General features: G+C 36.3%; 1 protein-coding gene across 1 annotated transcript in view; it reads left to right on the top strand.

Moving 5' to 3' along the window:
• nptnb (neuroplastin b) overlaps positions 1-27,731 on the top strand; it is a 65,804-nt gene that overhangs the window by 36,706 nt on the left and 1,367 nt on the right. The window contains exons 7-9 of the mRNA XM_081371951.1: positions 6,066-6,202; positions 10,805-11,078; positions 27,708-27,729. Coding sequence (XP_081228077.1) covers positions 6,066-6,202; positions 10,805-11,078; positions 27,708-27,729 — 433 coding nt within the window. The remainder of the gene's footprint in view (positions 1-6,065; positions 6,203-10,804; positions 11,079-27,707; positions 27,730-27,731) is intronic.

Raw genomic sequence — 27,731 nt, 5'->3', positions numbered from 1 at the left:
TATATATATATATATATATATATATATATATCCCTGTTTCAGGACTATTAAAATGGTTTACATTTTCCATTTTTCCCTTAATTCCATTAGATTCTCATGACTAACAGTAGTTTTCAGTCAATGTTTAAATTAGCAGTACATAAAATACTATTATGATGTACATGATATACAACTTGAAAAAAAAATTATATATATATATATATATATATATATATATATATATATCAATATATATATCAATATATATATATATATATATATATATATATATATATATATATATGCTGTTACATATATAAAATAATTGTAAAAGCGGGCCAGGTGATGGAGTGTAATGGAGAAAGTGACGATGTATTGTGTCTGAAAGATGCACTGTGAGTGAGGATAATGCCGAGCTAAGCTCTCCATCGCTTCTCTGCTCGTGACTCACACACACACACACACACACACACACACACACACAGTATCCTCAGAAGGCACGTGTGCACCATAATTAGAGTTGATGATGTCAGCCAAGCTCCAATCCACGCCTCCTCCATCCACACGTTCAGAGATTCGCTTCATCCTGATTAATTGCACGGAAGGAATTACGGCAATTTCGGAGATTAGCGGCGCCTGCGTGTTAAAACCAGCGAGGGGTTACGATCAAATCCAGTATTCCTTAATTCGGGGGAATATTGCAGTGTGTGTGTGTGACATTGAGCTGTGTATTATCCAGTGAAGGGAATGATGTGACTCAGCACATCGGAGAGGGGAAGCCTGAATTACTGCGCCCGCGGGGGTGCTTTTAATTAAGTCTGTGCCATCTCGTTTATGTCAGTCATTTGCTGTGTTAGGATACACAATTATTATGCAAGCCTATGGAGGTAGATTTGTGTCTTTATTATTCAATCAAAAAAAAGGTTGCTTCAATCAAAAAATATATTTTCAATCAAAAAAACCCGTTTCAATCAAAGAAAAAAAGTGTTTGAATGCAAAAATATATTTGAGACTCAAAAAAATGCATTTGAACACTATTTTTTTTTGCTTGAAAATGTTTTTTTTGATAGAAGTGAAGGTTTTTTTGTTTGAAGCAACTTTTTTGATTGAAGTATTGTTGTTTTGTGTTTGGGCCATATTATGGGTAGGACATTTGTGTCTTTATAATTCAATCAAAAAAGAAGTTGCTTCAAACAAACAAAACATATTTTCAATAAAAAAATCACTTCAATCAAAAAATAAACCTTTTCAATCATAGAAAAAATGTTTTTGAATGCAAAAAAATATTTGAGATTCAAAAAATTGCACTTGAACACTTTTTTTTTGATTGAAAATGTTTTCTTTGATTGAAGTAATCTTTTTTGTGTTTGGACCATGTTATGGGTAGGACATTTGTGTCTTAATTATTCAATCCCAAAAAAGTTGCTTCAATCAAAAAAAAAACATTTTCAATCAAAAAAAAATAATTTCAATCAAAGAAAAAACTGTTTAAATGCAAAAAAAAAAAAATCATTTGAAGTGTTTTTTTTTTATTGAACTTTCTTTTTTTTTGAATGAAGTGAAAAAAGTTTTGAAGTCGTTTTTTTTTTAAATCATTTTGACACAAACGTACCGCAGTGGGGGCGGGTGCTTCCCCATTGGTCAGACATGTTTGAGTGACAAGTGTCTACACCAACGACGTCTTTCTGACAAGCAAGTCATGGTCGCCACTCGCCAGCGAGCCAGGAAGCAGTGGTGGAGTTGTTGGTAAGTAGATAAAACCGTATTAAAATGATTGGTGTCACGTTATTAGCCTACTCTGTTTGATATTTCGATTAAACATACAGCTTGCTAACTTAGCTCACGTTGACTAATTTGTGTGATGGTGTTAGATATCTGACGCCTCATATTGTCAGGCAGGCTAGCAGGGTGCGCTAACGGCTAATTGAATTGTTTATTTCACTTAAGTAACGTTACAGAGGCTTGCTATGTGCTAGTGCTATATTGTGTTATAATACGTAACGTCATTAGTGGTCAAACAACAGTCCACAGGCCAACTGTTGCCCACAGCGCTGCCTGTTTAGCAGCAACAGGTCATGCAGAGCCTGAGTCTATCTTCTCACACAGCCCACAGGATTACAGCTATTTGACCGTCCCGCTCTCTCTCTCGCTCACGGGTAGTGGTCTCCCCACCATCACAGTCAAATGCTCGCAGACACAGAGGCAGATGCTGTTATTTTGAGAGCGGGGCTTACATATGCCGTCCCGTACGGAAAATAATGTTGCATACCACCGGTAACATGAATATATATTCCGTTGCTCGGTGCGCAAACTAGCTGTGTCAGGCATTATTTATAAGTAGCCTAATGTCCTGCACAACTCCACATGGAAAACTGGCAGTTCAATGAAGTGATGCTTATTGTCTGACATAGTGTACAAGTAGTTACTAGCTTAAAGTATTGTGCCAATAATGATCCTTCTGGTAAATTTGGCATTCAGTTGAGACACAAAAGCTCTTAGTTTAATGAAAATCCTTGGAAAAGAAGACAAGATGGTTTGTTTAATTAGTATTCATTTATTTATATTTCTAATATCATATAGTATTGTCCTGTCAACCCATTACAAGTCTTGCCTTATTCAGTGTTGATTTATTGACATGTTTATGTAAGATGTTTTATTAGAAGGTGTGTGAGTGAAAGTTGTCTGAAGTTGTATTTTTCTATTTTATTGCTGATTGATAATGTAGGACTCTGGTCCTGGCTTGGCCTAAGTTTTGGTGTCTCTAAATGCTGTGCTCTGTAGGCATGACACATTAATTTCTTTAGTTACTTTTATTATACAAGCCATCAATTTTAATGGCTTGTTAGTGTAACCGTTAAGCATAATGGCATTAATGCTATATATAGCGTACATTTAGCCAGATATTTTTTTTTTTTTTTTAAAGTAGCTAACTAGCTAAAGCCTTAAGTAGCTGAAATTAAGTTGTCTCATGTCTCTGTCTGCAGCAACACACACACACACACACACACACACACACACACACACACACACACACACACACACACACAGACAACGATAGCTACCTACATTAACTGCAACATCTTTCCAGGCAGCAGATGGACTAATTGTTTTTCCTGTTGATCAAATTATGTTTTTTTAGGCCAAGAACTAACATCAAAATTGATGGCTTGTATAATAAAAGTAACCATACGACACTATTGAGCAGTTATAATTGAGAGTGCAGCAATACCTGTATCGATATCAATACTGCTTATCAATACTTCAAATAATTTGATGCAAAAAATAAAGTATCACATAAAGAAATTAATGTGTCATGCCTACAGAGCACAGCATTTAGAGACACCAAAACTTAGGCCAAGCCAGGACCAGAGTCCTACATTATCAATCAGCAATAAAATAGAAAAATACAACTTCAGACAACTTTCACTCACACACCTTCTAATAAAACATCTTACATAAACATGTCAATAAATCAACACTGAATAAGGCAAGACTTGTAATGGGTTGACAGGACAATACTATATGATATTAGAAATATAAATAAATGAATACTAATTAAACAAACCATCTTGTCTTCTTTTCCAAGGATTTTCATTAAACTAAGAGCTTTTGTGTCTCAACTGAATGCCAAATTTACCAGAAGGATCATTATTGGCACAATACTTTAAGCTAGTAACTACTTGTACACTATGTCAGACAATAAGCATCACTTCATTGAACTGCCAGTTTTCCATGTGGAGTTGTGCAGGACATTAGGCTACTTATAAATAATGCCTGACACAGCTAGTTTGCGCACCGAGCAACGGAATATATATTCATGTTACCGGTGGTATGCAACATTATTTTCCGTACGGGACGGCATATGTAAGCCCCGCTCTCAAAATAACAGCATCTGCCTCTGTGTCTGCGAGCATTTGACTGTGATGGTGGGGAGACCACTACCCGTGAGCGAGAGAGAGAGCGGGACGGTCAAATAGCTGTAATCCTGTGGGCTGTGTGAGAAGATAGACTCAGGCTCTGCATGACCTGTTGCTGCTAAACAGGCAGCGCTGTGGGCAACAGTTGGCCTGTGGACTGTTGTTTGACCACTAATGACGTTACGTATTATAACACAATATAGCACTAGCACATAGCAAGCCTCTGTAACGTTACTTAAGTGAAATAAACAATTCAATTAGCCGTTAGCGCACCCTGCTAGCCTGCCTGACAATATGAGGCGTCAGATATCTAACACCATCACACAAATTAGTCAACGTGAGCTAAGTTAGCAAGCTGTATGTTTAATCGAAATATCAAACAGAGTAGGCTAATAACGTGACACCAATCATTTTAATACGGTTTTATCTACTTACCAACAACTCCACCACTGCTTCCTGGCTCGCTGGCGAGTGGCGACCATGACTTGCTTGTCAGAAAGACGTCGTTGGTGTAGACACTTGTCACTCAAACATGTCTGACCAATGGGGAAGCACCCGCCCCCACTGCGGTACGTTTGTGTCAAAATGATTTAAAAAAAAAACGACTTCAAAACTTTTTTCACTTCATTCAAAAAAAAAGAAAGTTCAATAAAAAAAAAACACTTCAAATGATTTTTTTTTTTTTGCATTTAAACAGTTTTTTCTTTGATTGAAATTATTTTTTTTTGATTGAAAATGTTTTTTTTTTGATTGAAGCAACTTTTTTGGGATTGAATAATTAAGACACAAATGTCCTACCCATAACATGGTCCAAACACAAAAAAGATTACTTCAATCAAAGAAAACATTTTCAATCAAAAAAAAAGTGTTCAAGTGCAATTTTTTGAATCTCAAATATTTTTTTGCATTCAAAAACATTTTTTCTATGATTGAAAAGGTTTATTTTTTGATTGAAGTGATTTTTTTATTGAAAATATGTTTTGTTTGTTTGAAGCAACTTCTTTTTTGATTGAATTATAAAGACACAAATGTCCTACCCATAATATGGCCCAAACACAAAACAACAATACTTCAATCAAAAAAGTTGCTTCAAACAAAAAAACCTTCACTTCTATCAAAAAAAACATTTTCAAGCAAAAAAAAATAGTGTTCAAATGCATTTTTTTGAGTCTCAAATATATTTTTGCATTCAAACACTTTTTTTCTTTGATTGAAACGGTTTTTTTTGATTGAAAATATATTTTTTGATTGAAGCAACCTTTTTTTTGATTGAATAATAAAGACACAAATCTACCTCCATACAAGCCTGGTTATGATTTTTTTTTTAAATATTATTTTTTTCATCCACATCTCAATATAAGTGGCTGTTGGTCTGTATGCCGAATGAAGTTATGTTCTTGTTATTGTCTTGTTTTCCAGTATAAATATCTAAACATTTTTAAAAGAAAATAAAGGTACATTTACTTACTGCAAAATGGCACACAAGTTGAGAAGAAATATGGGGTCTGTAAAGTGTAAACACGCTTAATGTTAATATATTTCTCAGAAGACAAGGCTGTATTTTATGTCTGGGAAAAAGAGCAATGATATTGAGGACTCATCTTGCTCTCATCAGCATATGCAAATTTCTGTCCAATCAGATGCTGTCTTGATTGATAATGCCCCGCCCCCTGATGCCACCTGCTTCTAATTTGCTGTGATGATACTACCTTGCTATTTAAACATATATTAGATATATTCCTTCCTGACACCCTGTTATAATATATAATATTATAATTATTAGGAAGTATTATTAAAGTAAATGCGGTCAGTTTTGATGTCATGGCGAATTTAATGTCCACAAACTCCATAGAAATGATCCCTGTAATATGTTCATGGCAGTGTTTTATGGCAAAATTATATGAAAGTCATGGAAAACAAATTGCTTCGGCCCTGGTTGTGTGAAGGCAAATAAAGTCACAATTCAAAAGCTTTATTTTAAAGTCAGAGGATTACAGGAATCTGACTATGTAAAAGGATGAAACATCACAGCACATGACCCAAATAATACACAGCATGTCGAGACCAGAAGAAGAGAGTTGTAGAGAGAACGTAAAGTAAAGGGACCAGCTCAATGTGATGTGAACGCAATATTCTAAACTAAACCTGATGGTCTTTTCTCTCTATCAGCTGCTCCTGAAATCTTGGGCCACAAACGAAGCGAGAACAAGAAAGAAGGAGAAAACGCGACGCTGCACTGCAAGTCGGTGGGATACCCGCATCCAGTGTGGACGTGGAGGAAGAAAGTGGGCCGAGGGTCTTACATCGTACGTATCCAACACACAGTGTCACATGATCCTTCAGAAATCATTCAAATCAACATTTATGATTTTTATCAATGTCGAAATCAGTTGTGCTGCTTCATATTTTTTGTGGAAAACGTGATACATTTTTATTTCACATGATTCTGTGATCAATAGAAATGTCAAAAGAACAGCGTTTGGTTGAAGTAGACTCTTTTGTAACATTATGGGCCCTATTTTAACGATCTAAAGCACAAGTATCAAACGCGAAACGCAAGTAACTTTGTGGGCGGGTCTCGGGCGCTGTTGCTATTATACCAGCGGGATAAATGACTCTTGCGCCCGACGCAAATCTAAAATGTGTTGGTCTGAAGTCGCTTCATTACTCATAGGTGTGGTTTGGGCGTAACGTGAAATAAACCAATCAGAGCGTCATCTCACATTCCCTTTAAGAGCAGGCGTGCTTGTTCCATGGCGGATTGCTATTATAACGGCGGATTTGCCAGACGTGCGCCAGGAGCGGTTCACAGCCGAGGAGAGCGGCGTTCTCGTCAGGGCCGTAAAACACAGAGAAGTGACATTGGCGATGGAGAAACACACCCAGATTAGCTTCGGTTAAACAGGCGTATGATAAAAATGTGTAAGCTAGATTTATGCCTATTTTTTCACATCTTCATGGACACAACAATGATTTCCCTCGTGTGGAATATTTTTCCTTGTAATCATGTATGATTTTCAAAAATGAGAATTGCTGCGTCTGTGTAGATGAGAGAAGCAAAGTGTGTGTGTGTGTTGTGCACACGCTACATTATGGCCAAGCATGTGCCCTTAAAATAGCATCTGAATAACGAGCCACTGACTTTAGACAAGGTTTTTCCTGGTCTGTGGCGGAATTGTTTTCTGAAACTGCAAAATAGCACCAGGGAACGTTTGCGCCGGAACACGCCTCCTCTTTTCCCTGAACCGCCCCCGGGAGCGCAAGTTCATTCCCTAATTTAGCGACGTGCGTCTGTGGAGGGAAAAGTCCGCTGTGAGTCGGGTGCAAAATAGGAATGATACATGCGTCGGTGTACAAAGTCAATTGCGCTGGGTGTGAGATAGGGCCCCTATAAATGTCACTTTTGATAAATTTAATGCATCCTTGCTGAATAGAAGTGTTCATTTTTGGGCGCTAGTGTATCCTGCAATTTAAATTCAATCTTGAAACTTCTTTCACTCTTTCCCTGCCAACGTTTCTGAAAAAAGTTGCCAGCCACCACCTGCAGTTTTGACCATTTTCACAAACATTTCATGAGTCACAGAATTATTTTGTTGCATGAATATCTGAAAATGCAATATATCAAAAGAAAGAAAAGACCCTCTGCTTTTAAACAATACTCTAGCTTCATGCTAGCCTGGCAAGCCAGATCTACATCAAGATGTTAGGTCTGGAAACTCACCATAGTCACGGCTCAATCCGAGGGGTGGGATAAACGGCTGTCTTTCAAATTCCCTCTGCATGCAATAGGACAGCGCTTCAACCAACCAGAGCGTTTTCCCAACAGCGGAGATTAGTTGATAGATTCAACTTTTGCCATATCTGTCCGGCAAAACGACGAACACATCTTCCTTTTTTTAAGAATGACTTAAGTGCCGTTCTTTGCTCTTTTCTCAAAGAAAAACTTAACTCCAAGTCCTCCAGAGTCGCGGCCAAAGCCGATTCGAAAGACCGTTGTTCTCCATCAGCAGCCGCCATTCTTTGTTTTCAAGTAGCAGCAGCCAGGTAACCGTCGCAACTCTGTCGTGTATGTTAAGCCCGCCCCCGCCTACTCTATACACAACGTGATTGGCCTGACCCAATCTGGGTTTTTGCAGCGAGAAGGTTTATTGAGAGTTGCTAGACTACCCTGGCTGCGAAATACATTTTGCTGCCGCTAGGGTGCGTCTAGATTTCTAGGCTAGCTTCATGCATAATTATTTTTACACTTGAATGTGGGAAAGTTTAATAAAAAAGGGATGGGATTCAGGACGATGATCCAAACACAGATGGAGTTTCAAAGCTTCAGTCCTGTAACTCGTTCTGGCTCGACATTTCATTCTGTAACATTAGGCAGATTTGATTTATATGCGGTTTAATGTTAATGATCGCGTTATTTTATAAATGCGTATGATTACATGATTTCACTTGTTTCTGCTTCTTCTTCGCCTGTGTTTTGAACAGGAGATTCTCTACTCTTTCAGTGGATGTGTAATAGCGCCCCCTACCGTACAACCAGTGGGGATTTCTTTAAGACTGCAAGGGAAGCTCGGCTTCCCCTATAATGTCAAAAAATGAATGGTCAAATATGTACTATTGTGTTAACATTTTATTGACTAAAAATGCGTTAGAACACGCATCTCAAAGACGAGTTCGTTCAGAATCAGATACATATAGCAGGTCGGCTGACTCGATTTCCTTCTCATACATTCCCGTAGCATAACAGTGCATTTCCCTGTTGAAGCCCAGCGTCCAGTGACTTCAATGGGGCTGCTCTGAACAGTTTTTTTCAGTGCTTCGAAACTAGATGGTTATTGGATAAATGCTGCGATTATGTCCCGCCCACGGACGCTCAGCGTCTCTGGGAGTGAATGAGGAGTGGGCTGGCCTGGACTCCGGCTTCTGCGTGATGATTGGAGGGTCTGTCGAAAGGCTGCGTCTCCTTTTGATTGACAGCGATTTCATACAATAAAAAGTCGCTGACGCTGAAGCTATTCGAGCTCAATCCCATCGCGGATTTTATTTGCTTGTCGAAATTGCTAGCCAATTTTCATAATACATTTCACACAATTATATATTTATATTTTTTTATTATAATATTATTACTTATTATATTTTTTTCATATTATTATTAGTAATAATTGAAAAAATAATTTTAAAGGGATACTCCTCTTTTTTTGGAAATAGGCTCATTTTACAGCTCACCCAGAGTTAAACAGTTGAGTTTTACCGTTTTCGAATCCATTCAGCCGATCTCCGGGTCTGGCGGTACCGCTTTTAGCATAGCTTAGCATACATCATTGAAGTGGACAAGACCATTAGCATTTCTCTCAAAAAAATGACCAAAGAGTTTCGATATTTTTCCTATTTAAAACTTGACTCTTCTGTAGTTGCATCGTGTACTAAGACCGACGGAAAATGTAAAGTTGCGATTTTCTAGGCTGATATGGCTAGGAACTATACTCTCATTCCTGCGTAATAATCAAGAAACTTTGCTGCAGTACCATGAGTGCAGCAGGCGTAATGATATGACGCAGCGCCTGAAAATAGGCTACCTTCCGTCAACATAACCAACGTGACAACCTGCTTGCACAGGGAGTGTTGGAAGTTACCGAGCTGGGGACTATTTTCAGGCGCTGTGTCATATCATTACGCCTGCTGCACTCATGGTACTGCAGCAAAGTTTCTTGATTATTACGCAGGAATGAGAGTATAGTTCCTTGCCATATCAGCCTAGAAAATCGCAACTTGACATTTTCCGTCGGTCTTAGTACACGATGTAACTACAGAAGAGTCAAGTTTTAAATAGGAAAAAAATCGAAACTCTTTGGTCATTTTTTTTTAGAGAAATGCTAATGGTCTTGTCCACTTCAATGATGTAAATTATGATGATTAAAATTATTTTAAAAATATTATTAGTAGTAGTATTATTATACTTTATTAGATTATTATTTATACATTTATTATATTATTACATTTATACAATTATACCTAACTCTGCTGGCCATTGAGAGGACACTGGTCAAGTTGATGACTAGAAAAAAAGATGCCTAGTTGTACGACAGGGTCACAGAGCATTTTCTTGAGAAGGAACATAGAGCAGAATTTACGTGTAAATAAATGGACAATTTTTAAATGAGCTTCCCCTCTTTGAAAGACCAGCAGCCGCCACCGCGTATAACAGTGAAAACACTGAAAGCCTGAAAATTGTGTCTATGGCAGGGAACCGTTTTCTCACAGATTATGTACATTTCTATCAGTGACGGGGAAAGAGTTAAAGAGGATAGTTTACCCAAAAATTGTGTCATTACTTACCCTCATCTCATGATAACATTGAAACTTAAAGGTGCCGTGTGTAATTTTTAGCGGCATCTAGTGGTGATGTTGCGAACTGCACCCAACAGAAGTTACAGTGGCCGACAGGAAGTGATGTCGTCGTCTGAGACAGCAGAGAGGAGCCTGTTAAACAATGAGCTTTCTTTACAAAGATAATTAAGAAATTAGGTTTACTTAATTATTCGGTAAAGCGATGTTATTGCGAATATTATTGTTACTTGTTCATGATTGTGTCAGTGTTTTACTCGCTGACTTTAGCTCGCTTCTTCACATGAAGAACAACATAGTGACGAAACACGTCTGTCCGCTCAGGGCCACCGTAGAAACATGTCGATGTAAGGAGGCGCGCTGTGTGTGTAGAGAGAATGCCTCATAAAACATAACGGTTCATTAGGTAAGCTCTTTATACACCACTGAAAACATAGTTATGTTTATGATATTGCATTTCTGTCCACAGATCCTCCTAAATATTACACACTGCACCTTTAATTCATAGATAAAGTCATAATCTTAAATATATATATATGTGAGACTCTCTGAATCTCTTCATTTAGGACATTGACAACAGCACAGGCCGATTCTTCATCACCAACAGAAATAACTTCACAGAACTGAGTATCATCGGCCTGGACATCAGCACAGACCCGGGCGAGTACGTGTGCAACGCCTCGAACATCATCAGCTCCAGAGAGTCCATGACGATCCTGCGCGTCCGGAGCCATCTCGCCCCGCTGTGGCCGTTCCTGGGCGTCCTGGCCGAGATCATCATCCTCGTGGTCATCATCGTGGTTTACGAGAAGCGCAAGAGGCCGGACGAGGTTCCTGACGGTAAGAGGCGCTCGGATTTAAGCATTTCTGCTGTAGTTTTGCGGTATGATTTCCTCTTGATCATGAAAGGAAATATTTAAACATTCTGAAGTGCTTAAAGTGGCTGTTGTTTGATCCGAAAATGAAGTGAGTTATTCTAGAAATGTTGTACTTGGCTGCACAGTTATGACTGCTTATACTTGCTGATTTTCTTGATTTCAGTGACATAAAACACTTATTTTGTGTAAGGCAGCTGTTGTTTGATCCGAAAATTAATTATTCTGGAAATGTGACCCTGGATCACAGAACCAGTCACGAGTCGCACGGGTATATCTGTGGCAATATCCAACAATACATTGTATGGGTCAAAATTATTGATTTTTCTTTTATGACAAAAATCATTAGGATATTAAGTAAAGATCATGTTCCATGAAGATATTTTGTAAATTTCCAACCATTAATATATAAAACATTTATTTTTGTGAGTGAATGCAGCACAATCGCGAACATAAATGAACAACTTTAAAGCTACACTGTGTGATATTTTCCCTAATCTAGCGGTGAAATTGTATGACTACCAAGTGAATATTAGTTTCTGTTCCTTTCACTTCCGAGGGTGTTTTAACTCCTACGGTGGCCGTATTTTTCCAAGATTAACATGGCTTCCAGTTCGACTTTGTCCATGAGTGTTCCTTCAAGTGATGAGGCTAGAACTATTCATCACCTGTGATCCGTCGCAGCACAGATTTATGTTACAAGGTAAACAATACTTTTTCACCATTGACGCAAGGAAAAGTAACGCAAGTTATACTAAAGGTTGTTCCGGCGTTATGCACAACCATGCTATGGTTAGACAAGCAACTATAAAACTTAGAATTTGCACAGATAGGCTGAATTACCTGTCGAGAAGAAAGCAGGCAACTTCGGCGTCCCTTTTAAAATCTTTGCTCCTCATGAGCTCTTTCCATCTGGGAAAAGTTACTCCAGTATTGACTTTGGTCTTGCTGATTTGCCTGTCGCGTTGACGTTTTAACCCTCAGACGGTCCTCGGTCATTTCTGACCGAAACATTTTCTGTTTTGAATTTCTAAAAATCACAGCTTCATCGGAATGTTCTGAAACTTGGTGACTTTTATGGCATTAGGTATGTGAATAAAAAAAAAATTGGGGTCATGATCCGAGCATGCTAAGTGGTCGTAAAAAAAAAACTGACCGACCCATAGGAAATGAATGGGAAATTGAAAAAAAAAAAAAAAAAAAAAACGAATTTTTGTGTGTACAATCTACAAATCGGCCACAATCCTAAAAAAAAGTACACAGCTGTTAAGGGGTGACACTCTACAACATCAAGAGTGCAAAAAAGACACACCCACCCACACACATACAAACACACTTTTATACACATACACACCAATAATTTTGATTACAAAAAATCTGTTTTGAATTTTTTAAAATCACACCTTCATCGGAATATTACGAAACTTGGTGACTTTTATGGCATTAGGTATGTGAACACACAAAAAAATTGAGGTCATGATCCGAGCATGCTAAGTAGTTGTAAAAAAAATAGTCACACTTGTGGTCTTCGGTCAAAAATGACCCCCATAAAAAATTAAAAAAAATATACAAAACATACAAAAATTTAATATTATTTTACATAAAGTGTTATCATTGAATGAATTGCATTTTTTGTTACAAATTCTGTAAAAAAAAAGAAAAAGTAAATGTGTCCATAAACAGCTGGGGAATTCACATGCCTCTCCATAGAAAGCTGTACATGCCATCTAGTGGTTACACCATGGTTCTACGCTTTCTCTCCATACTCTCACCAGATGGTGCTAATCTGCTTAAAACATTTTTTTTTTTTGAAGGCCTAGACTTCAACTTAAATACGGCATTAAAAAAATTAAAATATATATATATATATTTTTTTATATATAATGGCAAAAATAGACCATAAATATTGCATAAATATTAATAAATTCAATAAAATTCTCCCAAAATACAAAATTAAAAAGAATAAATATTATAGAACAAAAATAAATTGCATTGGTTTTACTGGGATGGAGGAAGTTTCATTTTTAGTTGTCCGGTCACTTCTGACCGGGAAGGCCCAGGGTGTGACTCCGAAAGGAAGACCTTCTTCTCTCTTTCGCTTCCTTGGCGACTCTGCTACATGTCCTCGAGAATAGGCGTGATCCTCCATCTTCAGCAATCTTTCAAATCTGCCGGCAGTTGCGAGTAATCTCCCCCTCGCATTCGTCACGGTGTCACTGAGTGTAAAACGCGAAAGGCGAAGCTTGAATTTCCAGGTATGTCCCTCTTTGGCAAATGTATTTTCAAGATGGAGGCGCAACATGGCTGCCGCCATTCGAGCGACTCGCTCGTATGTATTATAAATGGCAGATTTTACGCTTACGAGAATACTTTATTAGTTGGTGGAAGTAATTACTCATGAATGAGCACATATACTTTTGATAGAACAAAATTAGTTTTGAGTGGTTTTGTAGTCCAGGGTCACAAATGTTGTACTTGGCTGCACAGTTATGACTGCTTTATACTTGCTGATTTTCCTTGATTTCAGTGACATAAAACACTTATTTTGTGTGAGGCAGCTGCATGCCATATTCATAATGAAGCTACACATCTAAAATAGACTGCTTTTAAAGACAGTAAAAATAGAGTGCTGCAGTGATGACGTATTTTCACAAGTTTTTCATTTCATTTCATGCATTTTTCCATTGCCGTTTGAATTATGGCAGAAAATAAGGCTCTGTGATCAACAAAAGTTGACGATTCCTACACGTTTTGTTCCTCAGGATAATGAACACGACTTTTCTGAAGCCTCAGAAGTAAAGAGCTAAAGTAAACACACTACACCATGGTCACATGACTTCAAGGTTCACCACTAAACTTTATAAACTCTTTCAAACTTAATTTAAAATCTACAAGTTGGAAAGTTTGAGTTTGAATAGTTGGATTTAAAGTTGTATATCTTGAGCTTGTGTTAAACACAGAGCTTATTTCAGGTCTGCTGTGGTGAAAATCCAGCTTTTAATGTTATGTCTATGTGGTGTTTTTAATATGCTTTAAGACAAACCATGTGTAAATTCATAAGTCGACAGCATTGCTGAGTATTTTCTCCTTAAAACTGCAGTGAACCAAAGACAGTCTCAAAAACACGCTTTGAAATCGCTGGTGTTTCTGACGTCACAAACTACCTTGTAACCAATCAGATCAGCGTGTGATCGTCAACCAGTGGATCTCTGAGCTGAGTGAGTGAGTGGAGGCGGGGCTCATTTGCATATTCATAGAACCGCGTATACTAAATGAGGCAAGGGTGTCGAGTTACATTCAAGATATTTTAAGGCACAAATAAATTTTTCAAGTTAAAAACGTTTAAATATGTCTTTTTGGTGATCAAAACTGAGTTTTAAGGGATAAAGTGACTGACTACAGGGGGACTTTAAGTATTTATGTCTTCTTCAGATGCATCCACATTTTCTATTTTCAACATGCAGCACTTTCAGCACTTTAACCAATCAGAGACGGCTCTGTTGAGCACATGAATGCAATAACCAATCAAAGATACTTAATTGATCCTGTGCATAAAGATAAGAGGGTTTTAAACGGTCCGTTTCACAGGCGAGTGGTTTAATATATTTTCCTTTCATTTGTGGTTGGCACATGAGCAACATCAGGAATTTAACCGTTCTGGTTCTGATTTCATTATTGATTCTTTCAGTGCTTTTGAGAAGTACTTTAGACATTGGAAATTTAAGCTGCAGAAACAAGTCCTAAAACTCAATGGTTCAATGTATTTTTATCTGATTTTTAAAGACCCCCTGTAGTCAATCATTTTATCTCTTAAAACTCATCTTTGATCACCATAATTACATATTTAAACGTTTTTTTCCTTGAAAAAAATTATTCATGCCTTAAAATATCTTGAATGTAACTCGACACCCTTGCCTCATTTAGTATACGCGGCTCTATGAATATGCAAATGAGCCCCGCCTCCACTCACTCACTCAGCTCAGAGATCCACTGGTTGACGATCACACGTTGATCTGATTGGTTACAAGGTAGTTTGTGACGTCAGAAACACCAGCGATTTCAAAGCGTGTTTTTGAGACTGTCTTTGGTTCACTGCAGTTTTAAGGAGGAAATACTCAGCAATGGTGTCGACTTATGAATTTACACATGGTTTGTCTTAAAGCATATTAAAACACCACATAGACACATAAACAACATTAAAAGCTGGATCTACACCACAGGGGGACTTTAACATTTTCACAGTGACTGAATTGCAGTGGCAGTCACTGCAATCTTATATGATTATTTGTGCAACTCTGCCATGTTCCACACAAACATATTTAGTGAACCTTTAGAATAATCCATGCAGGCTGTTTCGAAACACTGAATCTGCCATCAATAATATATTCTGAACAGGCTGTTAGTGGGTCATTTACGGCCCGGGCTCTTAGCGTAGATGCACAAGTGAATATTCATGAGCATTGAGTCAGAGAGACCCACTGGGAAACACTGACCTCTATGCTTGACCACGTTTTAATCTGAGACCCGATCCTCCACTAGAAAGACAAATCACAACACTGGAGCTGCCTCACATTTGTACACTCTTAAAGTTAATGAATAATTGATTCTGTCAATAGCTGCACATGACACTCTCTCTCAATGAGAGAAAATGTTAATATTGTACAGTTACACACGATATTTGGACGCAAGAACATTTGAAGGTTGCGTTTCTTTTTTTTTTTTTTTTTTTACTTCATTCTGTGTAGGGCTGTGCATTATTTAGATTTTCTGCTATATATATGTATATATATATATTGTACACAGGGAGTTTCACCAGATGAGTGAAAGAATGAATCATTCTAGAATGATTTAGGGTGGTTTGTGAGTTCATCTCCATAGAAAAAAAATAAAAAATTAATAAAAAAAAGAGCTGAAATTGTAAAGTCTGAAGACCTGAAGCGCAAAATCCTTTTATGCCAGAACGATTTGGGAAAAACTTGAAAAATGTGGCCATTCATATTTGGGTTATATGCAGTTTTTTACCTCTCCTCTCTTTTTTTCTCTTTTTTTTTAAAGAGATTATGTTTAGTTTTGGGGATAAGGTTAAGGGATCATATATGTAATATCAATATATGCTTAATGTATTTATAAAATAGTGCTGTCAATCGATTAAAAAAATAACTAGATTAATCACATTTATTCTGTGATTAATTGTGATTTAAAACACTTATACGTTTTTAATATATTTTATAATGTAATAATTTCATGGTTAATCTCAAATAGAGAAACAACTTAAAGACATTATAATATTACATTTAATACTAATGCAATTAATGTCCAATAAAGGCACTATTATATAAATATATAATACTAATGCAATTAATGTCCAATAAAGCCACTATTATAAACATATAATATCATACAATTAATGTCCAATAAAGGCACTATTATAAATATATAATATAATGCAATTAATGTCCAATAAAGCCACTATTATAAATATATGATACTAATGCAATTAATGTCCAATAAAGGCACTATTATAAACATATAATATCATACAATTAATGTCCAATAAAGGCACTATTATAAATATATAATATAATGCAATTAATGTCCAATAAAGCCACTATTATAAACATATAATATAATGCAATTAATGTCCAATAAAGGCACTATTATAAACATATAATATAATGCAATTAATGTCCAATAAAGGCACTATTATAAACATAAATTAATAAAACCACAATAAAGGATGGTTTAAAGCACTTAATTATTGAGATTTTATGTGATTTTATGTGACCTAATCTAAAGTGAGAACTATTTAGTTAAGTTGTAAACAAAGCATAATAAAACATGATCTAACTCTTTACATGTGAGCTTATTAAACTATAATAAAGATGAAAACTCACGATTTGTATATAGCCTATTAATATATTAATAATGTAGAGACTACAATATATAAACTATGAATAGTTTGCAAATGTATTTATAACTGTATACTTATAAAGTGTTATCAATACATTAAATAAAATGAGAGGTATATTGCAATAATGCTATTTTTCTTTAAATCGAGAAATCAAATTTGATTTCTCTGTAAAATTACATCTTAATTTCTTCATTTTCAAACGGCATACCATCAAGCTTTCATTTTGATGGGCCATTAAAGAAATGCATTGCTGGTTGTATTATTATTATTTTTTATTATTATTAACACGCGTGAATGAACATGCAACATAATGAAGGAAGATGAAACACTGTAATCATGAAGCACACGTGTGTAAACGACATGCTTCACATTGAAACTCTCAGCCCATATATTCCATTAATTCGCAGCATGATCGATTTGACAATCGCACTGAGCCATATTGCAATATTGATTTTATTTGCTTTACATATATATATATATATATATATATATATATATATATATATATATATATATATATATCAATCGTGCAGATTCTGTCATGCTTCGGCCCGTCAAAAATAAAAGCTTGATGGTATACCATTTGAAAATGAAGAAAATAAGACGTAATTAATTTTACAGTAAAATAGCATTATTGCAATACACTTATTTTATGTAATATATTGGTAAGACTTTATAAGTATTCAGTAATAAGGAGTAGGAGACGGGCTCCGTTCTGGACGTGTTTTGTCCGTGAGTGTGCCGGTCTCTAAAGGGATGCAGTCAGGCACACGGCAGCTTCATGCTAATCTGACCTTTGCAGAACCACAGAAGGGTCTCTTAGAGCCAGGGGGTCCGACGCTACCCTTTAAAATCTGCTGCGAGATGCACCTCGTTCTAGTGACTGACAACACATGACATAATCTCTCAGCGAAACTATTGTACTCAAGCTAGAACTCCAGATACATCTGTATTATTTTGTGTCATTGCAGTGTTTATCAGATCCAACATCCGCCCAGTGAATGTTTGTTTACATGTTTAGCAGTGAATTGCACAGGATGCACAGGGATTTTCCGATGTACATTCCTGGTCTTATGAGCGATTAATCCGTGCATGGTTTTTCACCAATATATGTGTAAAACAATAGTAAATAATGGATGAAATTTGCATATTAATGGATACTTCAACAAATACCACCATGATGTAATTTAAATAATGTATATTGTTTTATGTATATATGATATGTTATTTAAAATAAAAAACAAGTGTTTACATATATATATATATATATATATATATATATATATATATATATATATATATATATATATATATATATATATATATATATATATATTAGGGCTGTCAAGCGATTAACATTTTTAGGGCCCTATCTTATACCCGGTGCAATGCAGTGCCAGGCGCGACGCAAGTGTGTTATGCTAGTTTCAGCCCGACGCAGTTTTCATTTTCATGTCCTGCGCCGCGTTGTTTAAATAGCAAATGCATTTGCGCCCATGGGCTGCTGGTCTGAAAACGAGGTGTGTTCTGGCGCATTGTTGGACAGTTGCTATTTTGAAGCAACTGAAATAGACTGAGACATTGACCGACTGAACCCTGGTCTAAAGTCAATGGAGCAATATTTCTTTTGTTATTTAAAGAGCGTGTTAGTAATGCGTGCCTATAGGCGGGTCCACAACGCGTGTACATTCCGCTTATTAAACACACAGGAACGCACAGCAGCACACAAACATGCCAAATATTTAAATAAAAGGATTACAATATAAAAGAGTATTATTGTGTACATAAAGATATGGTAGAATCCGGCTTGTCCCATATATGGACTTTAACCTCGCGCACGAGCAGATCCGTTTGCGCTCTGGAGACGTGTTCGGTTTTTCCACTATCAAATTACGTCATGTAAATAGCGAATCCGCCATGGCGCGAGCGCAACTGGGATTTAAAGGGAATGTGAGATGAGACTCTGATTGGTTTAACGCACGTAAATCCCAAAACACACCCATTACTCATTAAGAGAATAGGGACGACCCTTTTAGAACATGCGCCGGGAGCACCGACCATTTTTCCCGTCGTCAAACTAGCAAAAGTTTATTCGGACACACCCTCAGTGAACTTGTGCCGTGCTCTTTAGACCATGCGCTTAGATCCTTAAAATAGGGCCCATAATCTAATTAATTACATGATGTGCCAATTAACTATTCACACATTACAGTTTTTCTCAGTCGCTTTGGTGCATTTCTCATAACACTATTTACATTTGCACAACAGTTAATGCAGTTCTCAAAACAATTAGTACAAACTGCAAAACCTAGTTGATAACCTGCAAAAGCGTGTCACTTGCTCAAAATGGATAGCCCATCCCTCAAAAGCAAGTATTCATGTCAATGAAAGTGTCAGTGTCATCAAGATGAGAAGTCCTGACACCACTGTTTATGAACAAGATAGTCAAATGGCTTAGTCATGTTTTCATTATGACAGTTTACTCTGTAAATGTTTTCCAATGATAAAAGTCAGATCTTGGTGACACTACCTGAAAATGCTCAAGACAGCACTATATACTATTTGCACAGCCATTTGAAAAAATACAGTAAAACTACACATTACTGTATTTATGAGGTAACTGAGTACAAGACACTGAATATGTATGTTTCACATTTTTACTGCATATGCTCTTTGCAATTCTAATTTGTTCACAGCATTGTGCAAAAGAAAAAATACACCATTATTTACAACGAACATAAACTCCCTGTTCACAACTGTACACAATATTGCAGTAGGCCTATATACTGTATTGGAACTGAACATACAACATACATAGGACTGTATCATTCATGCACATCCAGACGTTCCTCTCTGTCTGGTCACATAATTTCATCTACATCACAGCGAATATCATCTCTTGCTCAATTGCAAATTGTTCAATTTAGGAGACTTTTTTAGGATTTATTTTTTATTTATTTATTTTTTTTAATGACAGATTTTGACAACTAGTTCAACATTTTTGTATGTAATGACTCAAGCAATGAAATTAGGACTATTAGTTTTATATGGAATGACTATTCAGCATTCACAAGTATAGTTAATTTTGACTGACATGACATAAGCAAATGATAATGTTATAAAACAGCAGAGAGTTGTATGAAAGTATTTGATGCATGTCCAAAAGCATTTGCAATTTGTTGGAAGGAATGAGAAACTGCTACTATGATGTGCACAAATGACTAAATGTTGTGGAGGTTGAACTAACTGTTGTGCAAATGTAAATAGTGATGTGAGAAATGCACCAAAGCGACTTAGAAAAACTGTAAATTCGGCTGAGAAATTACCCCTAAACGATCATTTTAAATCATTATTGTGATAAATGAGAAAAGCATCAAATAGACATTGAAAAAGTATCTTTAGAAATAAATATTTTTTTAATTTAATATAATCTCTCAGTGAAACTATTGTACTCGAGCTAAAACTCAAGATACGTCTGTATTATTTTGAGTCATTGCAGTGTTTATCAGATCCAGCATCCGCCCAGTAAATGTTTGTTTACAGTAAGTAAGCAGTGAATTGCACGAGATGCACTGGGATTTTCTGATGTACAAACTCTGCTATAATAGCAATGGAAAAGAAAGAACGTATTAGAAGTCAATATTCACTATATAAACATTCCTGGTCTTATGAGCGATTAATCCATGCATGATTTCATGATTTTTCATCAAAATATGTGTAAACCAATAGTCAAACAGCTATTTAGTCATTGTTTCGGCTGGTGTTGCAGCCGTTCATGTATGAAAGGTATACAAATATTAGCAAATAATGATAGATTGTGAAGTCTATTTGCTGTGAATGTTGTTGGCATGTAGTTGTGCACTGATGAACACTTTTCTGAATGCTAATCCAGTGCTGGTGCTGTTCGTAGGCCGACAAACAGGACTGTTTCAGGGGGTTCATACTCAAATATACTCCATTTAATATCTCTGATGCTCAATCAAACTGAATGAAAGTGTTTAATTCAAGTAAATAATGGATGAAACTCTGTTTTTTCCTTCTCCGTGTGGCCTCATATTCTTTATTGTTGGTAAGTTTGAGAATGTGCATGTCTTTAGGCATTTCTGCTTCTCTTTGTTTCCTCCTCATTCAGGCTGTGATGTCACAACGCGTGCTTATTTAATTATCAATTGAAATTACAAATTTGTTTGTATCATCAACGGTGTTCAATTCATTGTGATTGGATTCTCTACTATTAAGTTTATGGTTCGTAATGGGCTTTCATTGCAACATTTTAAGTCCTTTACTCATTTTATTAATCTGATTGTGCAGCTCAGTTTGTTTAAGCCTCTGGAATATAACAATATAGTCACAAAACTTGATGGATGAATCTCATCAAAACACGTCCGGGTCATATTTCACCGTCATATTAAAAGAAAAGAATTAGGCAATTAAGATTTTTTTTGGTGCAAATTAAATGTTACTACATGTAATTACTATAGTAATAACAGTAAATTATGTATAATTACAAGCAACTAACCCTAACTGTAACTGTATAGTAAGTACATGTAGTTCATACTTATTTGAGTAAGTAAAATGTAACTACATCACCTATTTTGCATTATGACATTATTTTAACCCCCTTATTGTATTACTGTAAGAACTATTACAGCAATACAGTGTTTTATTTTCATCTTAAAGTCTCCCTGTGATGCAAATCAAGTCTATTCGATGTTTTTAATATGCTTTAAGACAAACCATACGCAAATTCACCAGTCAACGTTTATGTATAGATGATATATTGTTATTTAAATTAAAAAAAAAAAAATGTATTGCATTGCATTGCAGGAATTAGAATCATGGAGTATCCAATTGTTATGAAAATAATGTCACAATGCAAATCATGCGCTTTTTATGTTCATGAGATTCACCCTGGCATCTTTACTGTAAGTCATCACATGACCTGGTTACTTATAATATGAATAAACTAATCATCATAACAACACGTGGATCGAAATAGAGAGTTTTTAACCATATTATCATGCATGTGTTTGTTTTGCTCTGGATGGTTCGCCGAACAGACTCTTATTTTACAGCAAAAACGCATGCAGAGCACTGAGTAAGGAGAGGAGGTGTGCGTGCATGAACAGCGTGTTCTGTTGTGATGTTTGGGGAGGATTTGTCCCCAGGAGAGAGAGAGTAATGGGAGGGTGCGCTAGATTAAGGTAGATTATATCTGCCCACAGTCTTATCAACAGAATCCGAGATGAGGACATAATGCTATGACGCACATTACAGCTGAAATCCTCGTGCCAGGATTTCATATTTTCAACATCGACGTCCTCTACACCTTTAGAGGATCTGTGTGTAGATATACTGATACGAGGGACATGTTCACAGTGATGGCGATTTTATCCCGACTAGTAATTAAACATTATTAGCGAGCTGCACAACGGTGGCTATAGTTATAAAAAAAAAATCTGACCACAAATATGATGTATTACTGGTAGATAAATAAATAAATAAATAAATAAATAAGATCCTGCTACTAAAAATGTGCATACTGTAATAGAAAGGAAGCGCACTATAAAATATAATGTATATTTGAAGTCTTTCTACTTCAAAATGAAGCTTTTGATTCACTTTTACTTGCTGTTTCTTTGTAATTATTTATAAAATGTACTAGTTTCTAAGGGAAAATGGTTTCTACTCCATGTACAGTATATAAGCAGCTGAAAATAAGGCTTTATATCATGAGCAAGATGAATGTTAATTGAAATTTCCAATTAAAGGTGTTGTAAGCAATTTCTGCTTTTCTAAAACGCGTTGGCCGAACTCATGGCAGTAACCCTGAACGTATGCTAAATGATTGACAGTCGGAGAATGTTTCTGATTGGCTAAAAAAAAACTTGGCTGAGTCGCGTTAAGACAAGTCATTTCACTCGGCGGCCATCTTTGAAACGCCTCACGGGCGACTATTTAGTCATGCAAGCACAGCTCTTTCTGAATTGGGAAACATCAAACTCCGAAGCGCGCGTCTCAGAACTATCCGGAGCTTCTACACTGATTTGTAATCACAACTTTTTATCTTTTGTCAAATCAACTTAGATAATTAATCTGGTTCAGATAACATAATATTTTGAGTTTCTACTAAGTGAACCAATTTCCTTCATTGCATTAGCTCAAATTTTTTATTTCAATGAACTAAAAATTAAGGCAACCAGGTAACTTACTTTTTTAAGTTAAACCAACGATAATTTTTTACAGTGTACAAGCAAGTGCAATGACTTTACCAGCTGCTGATTGGCTCTTTAATTTAGAAGGCGGGACTTATTCTGGCATATAGAGTGTATGCGCATGACGTCATTTATAACACGTTTGACAAGAAATCTGAGGAATATTTTCACAGACTGACGAAAGCTACAGAACAGAGAAACAAATGGATTCACAGAAACAACTGGATCCCGGCAGAGAAAGCTGGATTTTGAAGTTTTCATTGTGTGTCAATATGCTGAATTATGGGGTTACATCATACACTATATACTGTATTGTTATATATTGTATTGACAACTCATCAATTAAATATTTACCAGCGTATATTCTGCATAATTGGACGTTTTTAAATAAACACTGGCAAAAACTAGCTGAATATCATGATATATTTAACATTAATATAAGTGATCACATGGATTTACACCTATATTGTATTTATATAAAGCATTCACAGACAAATTTGCTTTATGTATTTCCCCGGCGTCAAAATCAGGCTCGTATAAATGTGAGGAAACATGATTCCTGCTGCATGTCAATATCCATGATCACTGGATCTTTGCTAAGGTGTAAGGAACAATATATCAGGTCTAACCTTTAGTTTAAACTCATAATCGTTCCTTTTACTGGCGTTTTCCCCTATTAAATCCAGTCACGCAGCAGCTCTTCTGCCACTCAGTCCCGTTTTCCTGCGTGAAAGTGACGTTAATTCAAACCCTCTATTGTGCATTGCACTTTCTACCATTCATAGTAATGTGAGTGCACTGTCTTTGTATATCTAAAGTGCAGTCAGAGACAGATGTGATTCCTCATGGCACCTATTACAGTGAAATCTCTCGGGTAGTAGTGCCATTTATGTGTGGTATTCCTAAAAGACGTTGCTTACAGCACCTTTAGCTCTTCCATCTTGCCTGCACTGATCACAGTACCAGAGAGAAGACTGATCACATGTGCATCAGGGTCGTAACAGCCACATTTGCATAAAGTTAAAGTTCCGTCACATTAGGGGCTTTCGCACCGGGTAGTTCAAGGCACTAGCCCACGAGAACTAATAGACCTTTCAGATAGACCTCATAATTCAGAGCAGCGCCATGCCAGGTATGAAAGTGAGGCTGTGAGGGATAGACTTGTTGTGTTTCCAATGGCATCCGCTGTAAAAAAAATCTGAGTAAAACTCCTAGATTACTTACAATTTTCCACGGCAACTGAAACTTCTTGGAAAGATATTTTTTCCAGTGATTCATGAGCAGGACAATCCAAAAACACATTAAATAACAGTACAGCCCATTGAAGAGATGCATGTCTGTCGCTCACAGCCTCGCTTTCATTCCCATTAAAAATCAAAGATGGCGCTGCTGTGAATAAGGTCTATGGTTCCCATAGGACCATTTTTCTGGTTGCATTCGCACCGCCAGTATGAACTCTGAAGTGACGTAAGACATGAGCTTGCTGTTGTGACTTTTATTTTGACGGCGCTGAGAACGTCTGAGCGCTCGCATTCTCCGTGTTCATTAGTTTACGATCTGTCTAACACTCCTGTCTAATGCATTATTAGATAGAACTGTTATACATGGAAAGTAGACAGTGATGAAGAGTTATAAGCGTAAGCCGTGTGTTGATGTCCACTGTTAATGAGCAGAAATACATGATCATGTTTCTCTTGGTACCCTGAAAGTTGGGTTGGATTTTCTCCTCAGTGTAAAGGTTTAGAGGTCCATCTATCACTGTTTCAATGTTCAATGTTTTTACGCCAATAGTTCTAGGAACTATGAAAAGGTTCCTCCGGTGCGAAAGCCCCTATTTGTTCCCAGACAAGCAACATAGTGTTGGCCCAGATCCGGCCCACATCCGGTAAACGTTGAATCCACATGTGCCGGATGTGGCCCGGATCTGACCCTGACACTAAATTGCTGTCTGGGTTTTATCTGTTATATGTAGTGGGGAATAAAAACAGATGGCTTATGTTTGTGCTGTTGATCTGATGGTTGTGTATTTAAAAGGATGAGGTTTTTAACTCACATTGTCCTGTCATAACCTGCCTGTTGTCCGGCGCTGTGAATGCTGCGGTCTGTGGGCGCATGTGACATGCATAAACTAACCAGAACTACCCATCTGTCTGTGGAGAGACTCGTGACCTCTAACTGAACACCCTTTCTGCATCAGCAATAACCCGCTCTCTAAACATCTCGAGACCTGAGTCTTGTGCTGGGGTTTATGATTAATGGATAAGGATTATTGGTAACACTTTACAACATGGTTCCAATTTTTTTTAAACATTAGTGAATTGCATTAGATAACGTGAATACGTTTAAAGCATTTATTAATCATAGCTAATGTTAATTGCAACATTTTCTAATATATTACTAAAATTAGTTCATATTATTTAATGAACATTCTGTTTACATGTGCATGTTTTTCATACAAATACTTGGTATAGTTTGGTCTCTAACTAATCTTTGTATTCTGCTAGTTGAAACCTTTTCAATGAGATATGACAAATCTATCTGTTATGCACGATTGTACATATCATATTTTCATGTAAAGCAGTTTTTGTTTCAAGGTTAAAGTTCCCCTGTGTGGAAATCAAGTTTTTAATGTTGTTTATGCGTTAGCTTTAGCCTAACTAGACCTAGGTATTTTGCTCAACTTCAATAAAACCACTGCAGGACTATTTTCTGGACACTCTAGGTCAATAATTATCCAAAGAAAAAAAAAAATAGTAAATGTTTCCCATTTGGATAGCTAAAAAAATGGGCGTGGCCAAAAATGATTCCTAAACGATTCCAGAACTTCACGAAATTAGGTGAGCACATGCGACATATGATTGTCAACAAGCATGCAAACTTTTATGGCGATCAGACCATAGGTGGCGCCATAGCTGTCATAAAGGTTTCAAAAACAACATTTCCATGATGGTAAATGACCTGAAATTGTAGAAAATGGTCTTTTTCATCTCTAATTTAGCTGTATTATGGTATAATTCCACTTAAAGGCCTTAAAGCTCTTGAACCTTGTTTTTGGTAACTATAACAAGAAATACATTTGTTACATGATGTTTTAATCTGTTAGATAATGCATTAACTAATGGAACCTTCTTGTAAAGTGTTGCCCTTTCTTTTTTTTTATATGAAATTGCACTCACAGTTTTACATTGTGTAACTATTTCCAGGTTTTTGCTGACCTTGGGAACCCAGATAATATCTTCACTAAAGAGACCCTGGGAACATTTCCAAGCATTCTCCCAAAAAAACAATTATGTGTTTCTACTTCAAATGTGACACAATGAGCCCAGACAGAAAATAAAACATGACAGCATGATCAGCACATTCGGTCTCAATAATATAACTACTTCAAAAACAATTATTCTCCCGCTGTTGCATTTTACAACAACCTATGGAAGCTTGTTTCCACCACAGAATAAAACATTTTATAAGATAATTGCGACTTTTTATCTCACAATTGCGAGTTTACATCTTACAAGTCAGAATTGCGAGATATAAAGTCAGAATTGCGTGAAATAAAGTAGCAGTTGTGTGTTATAAACTCAGAATTGCGAGATATAAAGTCAGAATTGCGAGATATAAAGTTGCAATTGCGTGAAATAAAGTCAGAATTGCGAGATATAAAGTCAGAATTGCGAGATATAAAGTTGCAATTGCGTGAAATAAAGTCGCAATTGCGTGAAATAAAGTCGCAATTTCGCGTTATAAAGTCAGAATTCGAACTTTTTTTCTCGCAATTGTGACTTTATATCAGGCAATTCTGACTTTCTAACACATAATTGCGAGTTTATACCTGCAGGTCAGAATTGCGTGAAATAAAGTCGCAATTTCGCGTTATAAAGTCAGAATTCTGACTTTTTCTCGCAATTGCGACTTTATATCACGCAATTCTGACTTTATAACACATGTATAATTGCGAGTTTATATCTCGCAATTCTGACTTTATAACACGCAATTGCGTATTATAAAGTCAGAATTGCGAGATCTAAACATGCAATTCTGAGAAAAAAAATCTGAATTTCAAGTATATTTCTCGCAATTGCGAGTTTATATCTCATAATTCGAACTTTATAACATGCAATTGCGACTTTATATCACGCAATTTTGACTTAACACAAAATTGCGACTTTATATCACGCAATTCTGATTTTATAACCTGCAATTGCGACTTTATATCACGTAATTCTGACTTTATAACCTGCAATTGTGACTTTACATCACGTAATTCTGAGAAAAAAAGTCAGAATTGTGAGATTAAAAAGTCGCAAAACCTTTTTTATTTTTCTCTCTGTAGCGGAAACAAGCTTCCATAACAACCATTTAAAGTGAAATAACTGAAAAAACAAGCATGTTTATCATCTCATGTTTGTTCCAGTGTAAAGTGTGATGGATTAATGTCTTTTTTCTTGCATGTTCTTCGACCCTGATGAAGATGATGAACCAGCTGCACCAATGT

This window comes from Scardinius erythrophthalmus, assembly GCF_964197995.2.
Source record: "Scardinius erythrophthalmus genome assembly, chromosome: 8".
NCBI classification, from domain to species: Eukaryota; Metazoa; Chordata; class Actinopteri; order Cypriniformes; family Leuciscidae; genus Scardinius; species Scardinius erythrophthalmus.
This window is presented reverse-complemented; position numbering and strand designations above follow the sequence as displayed.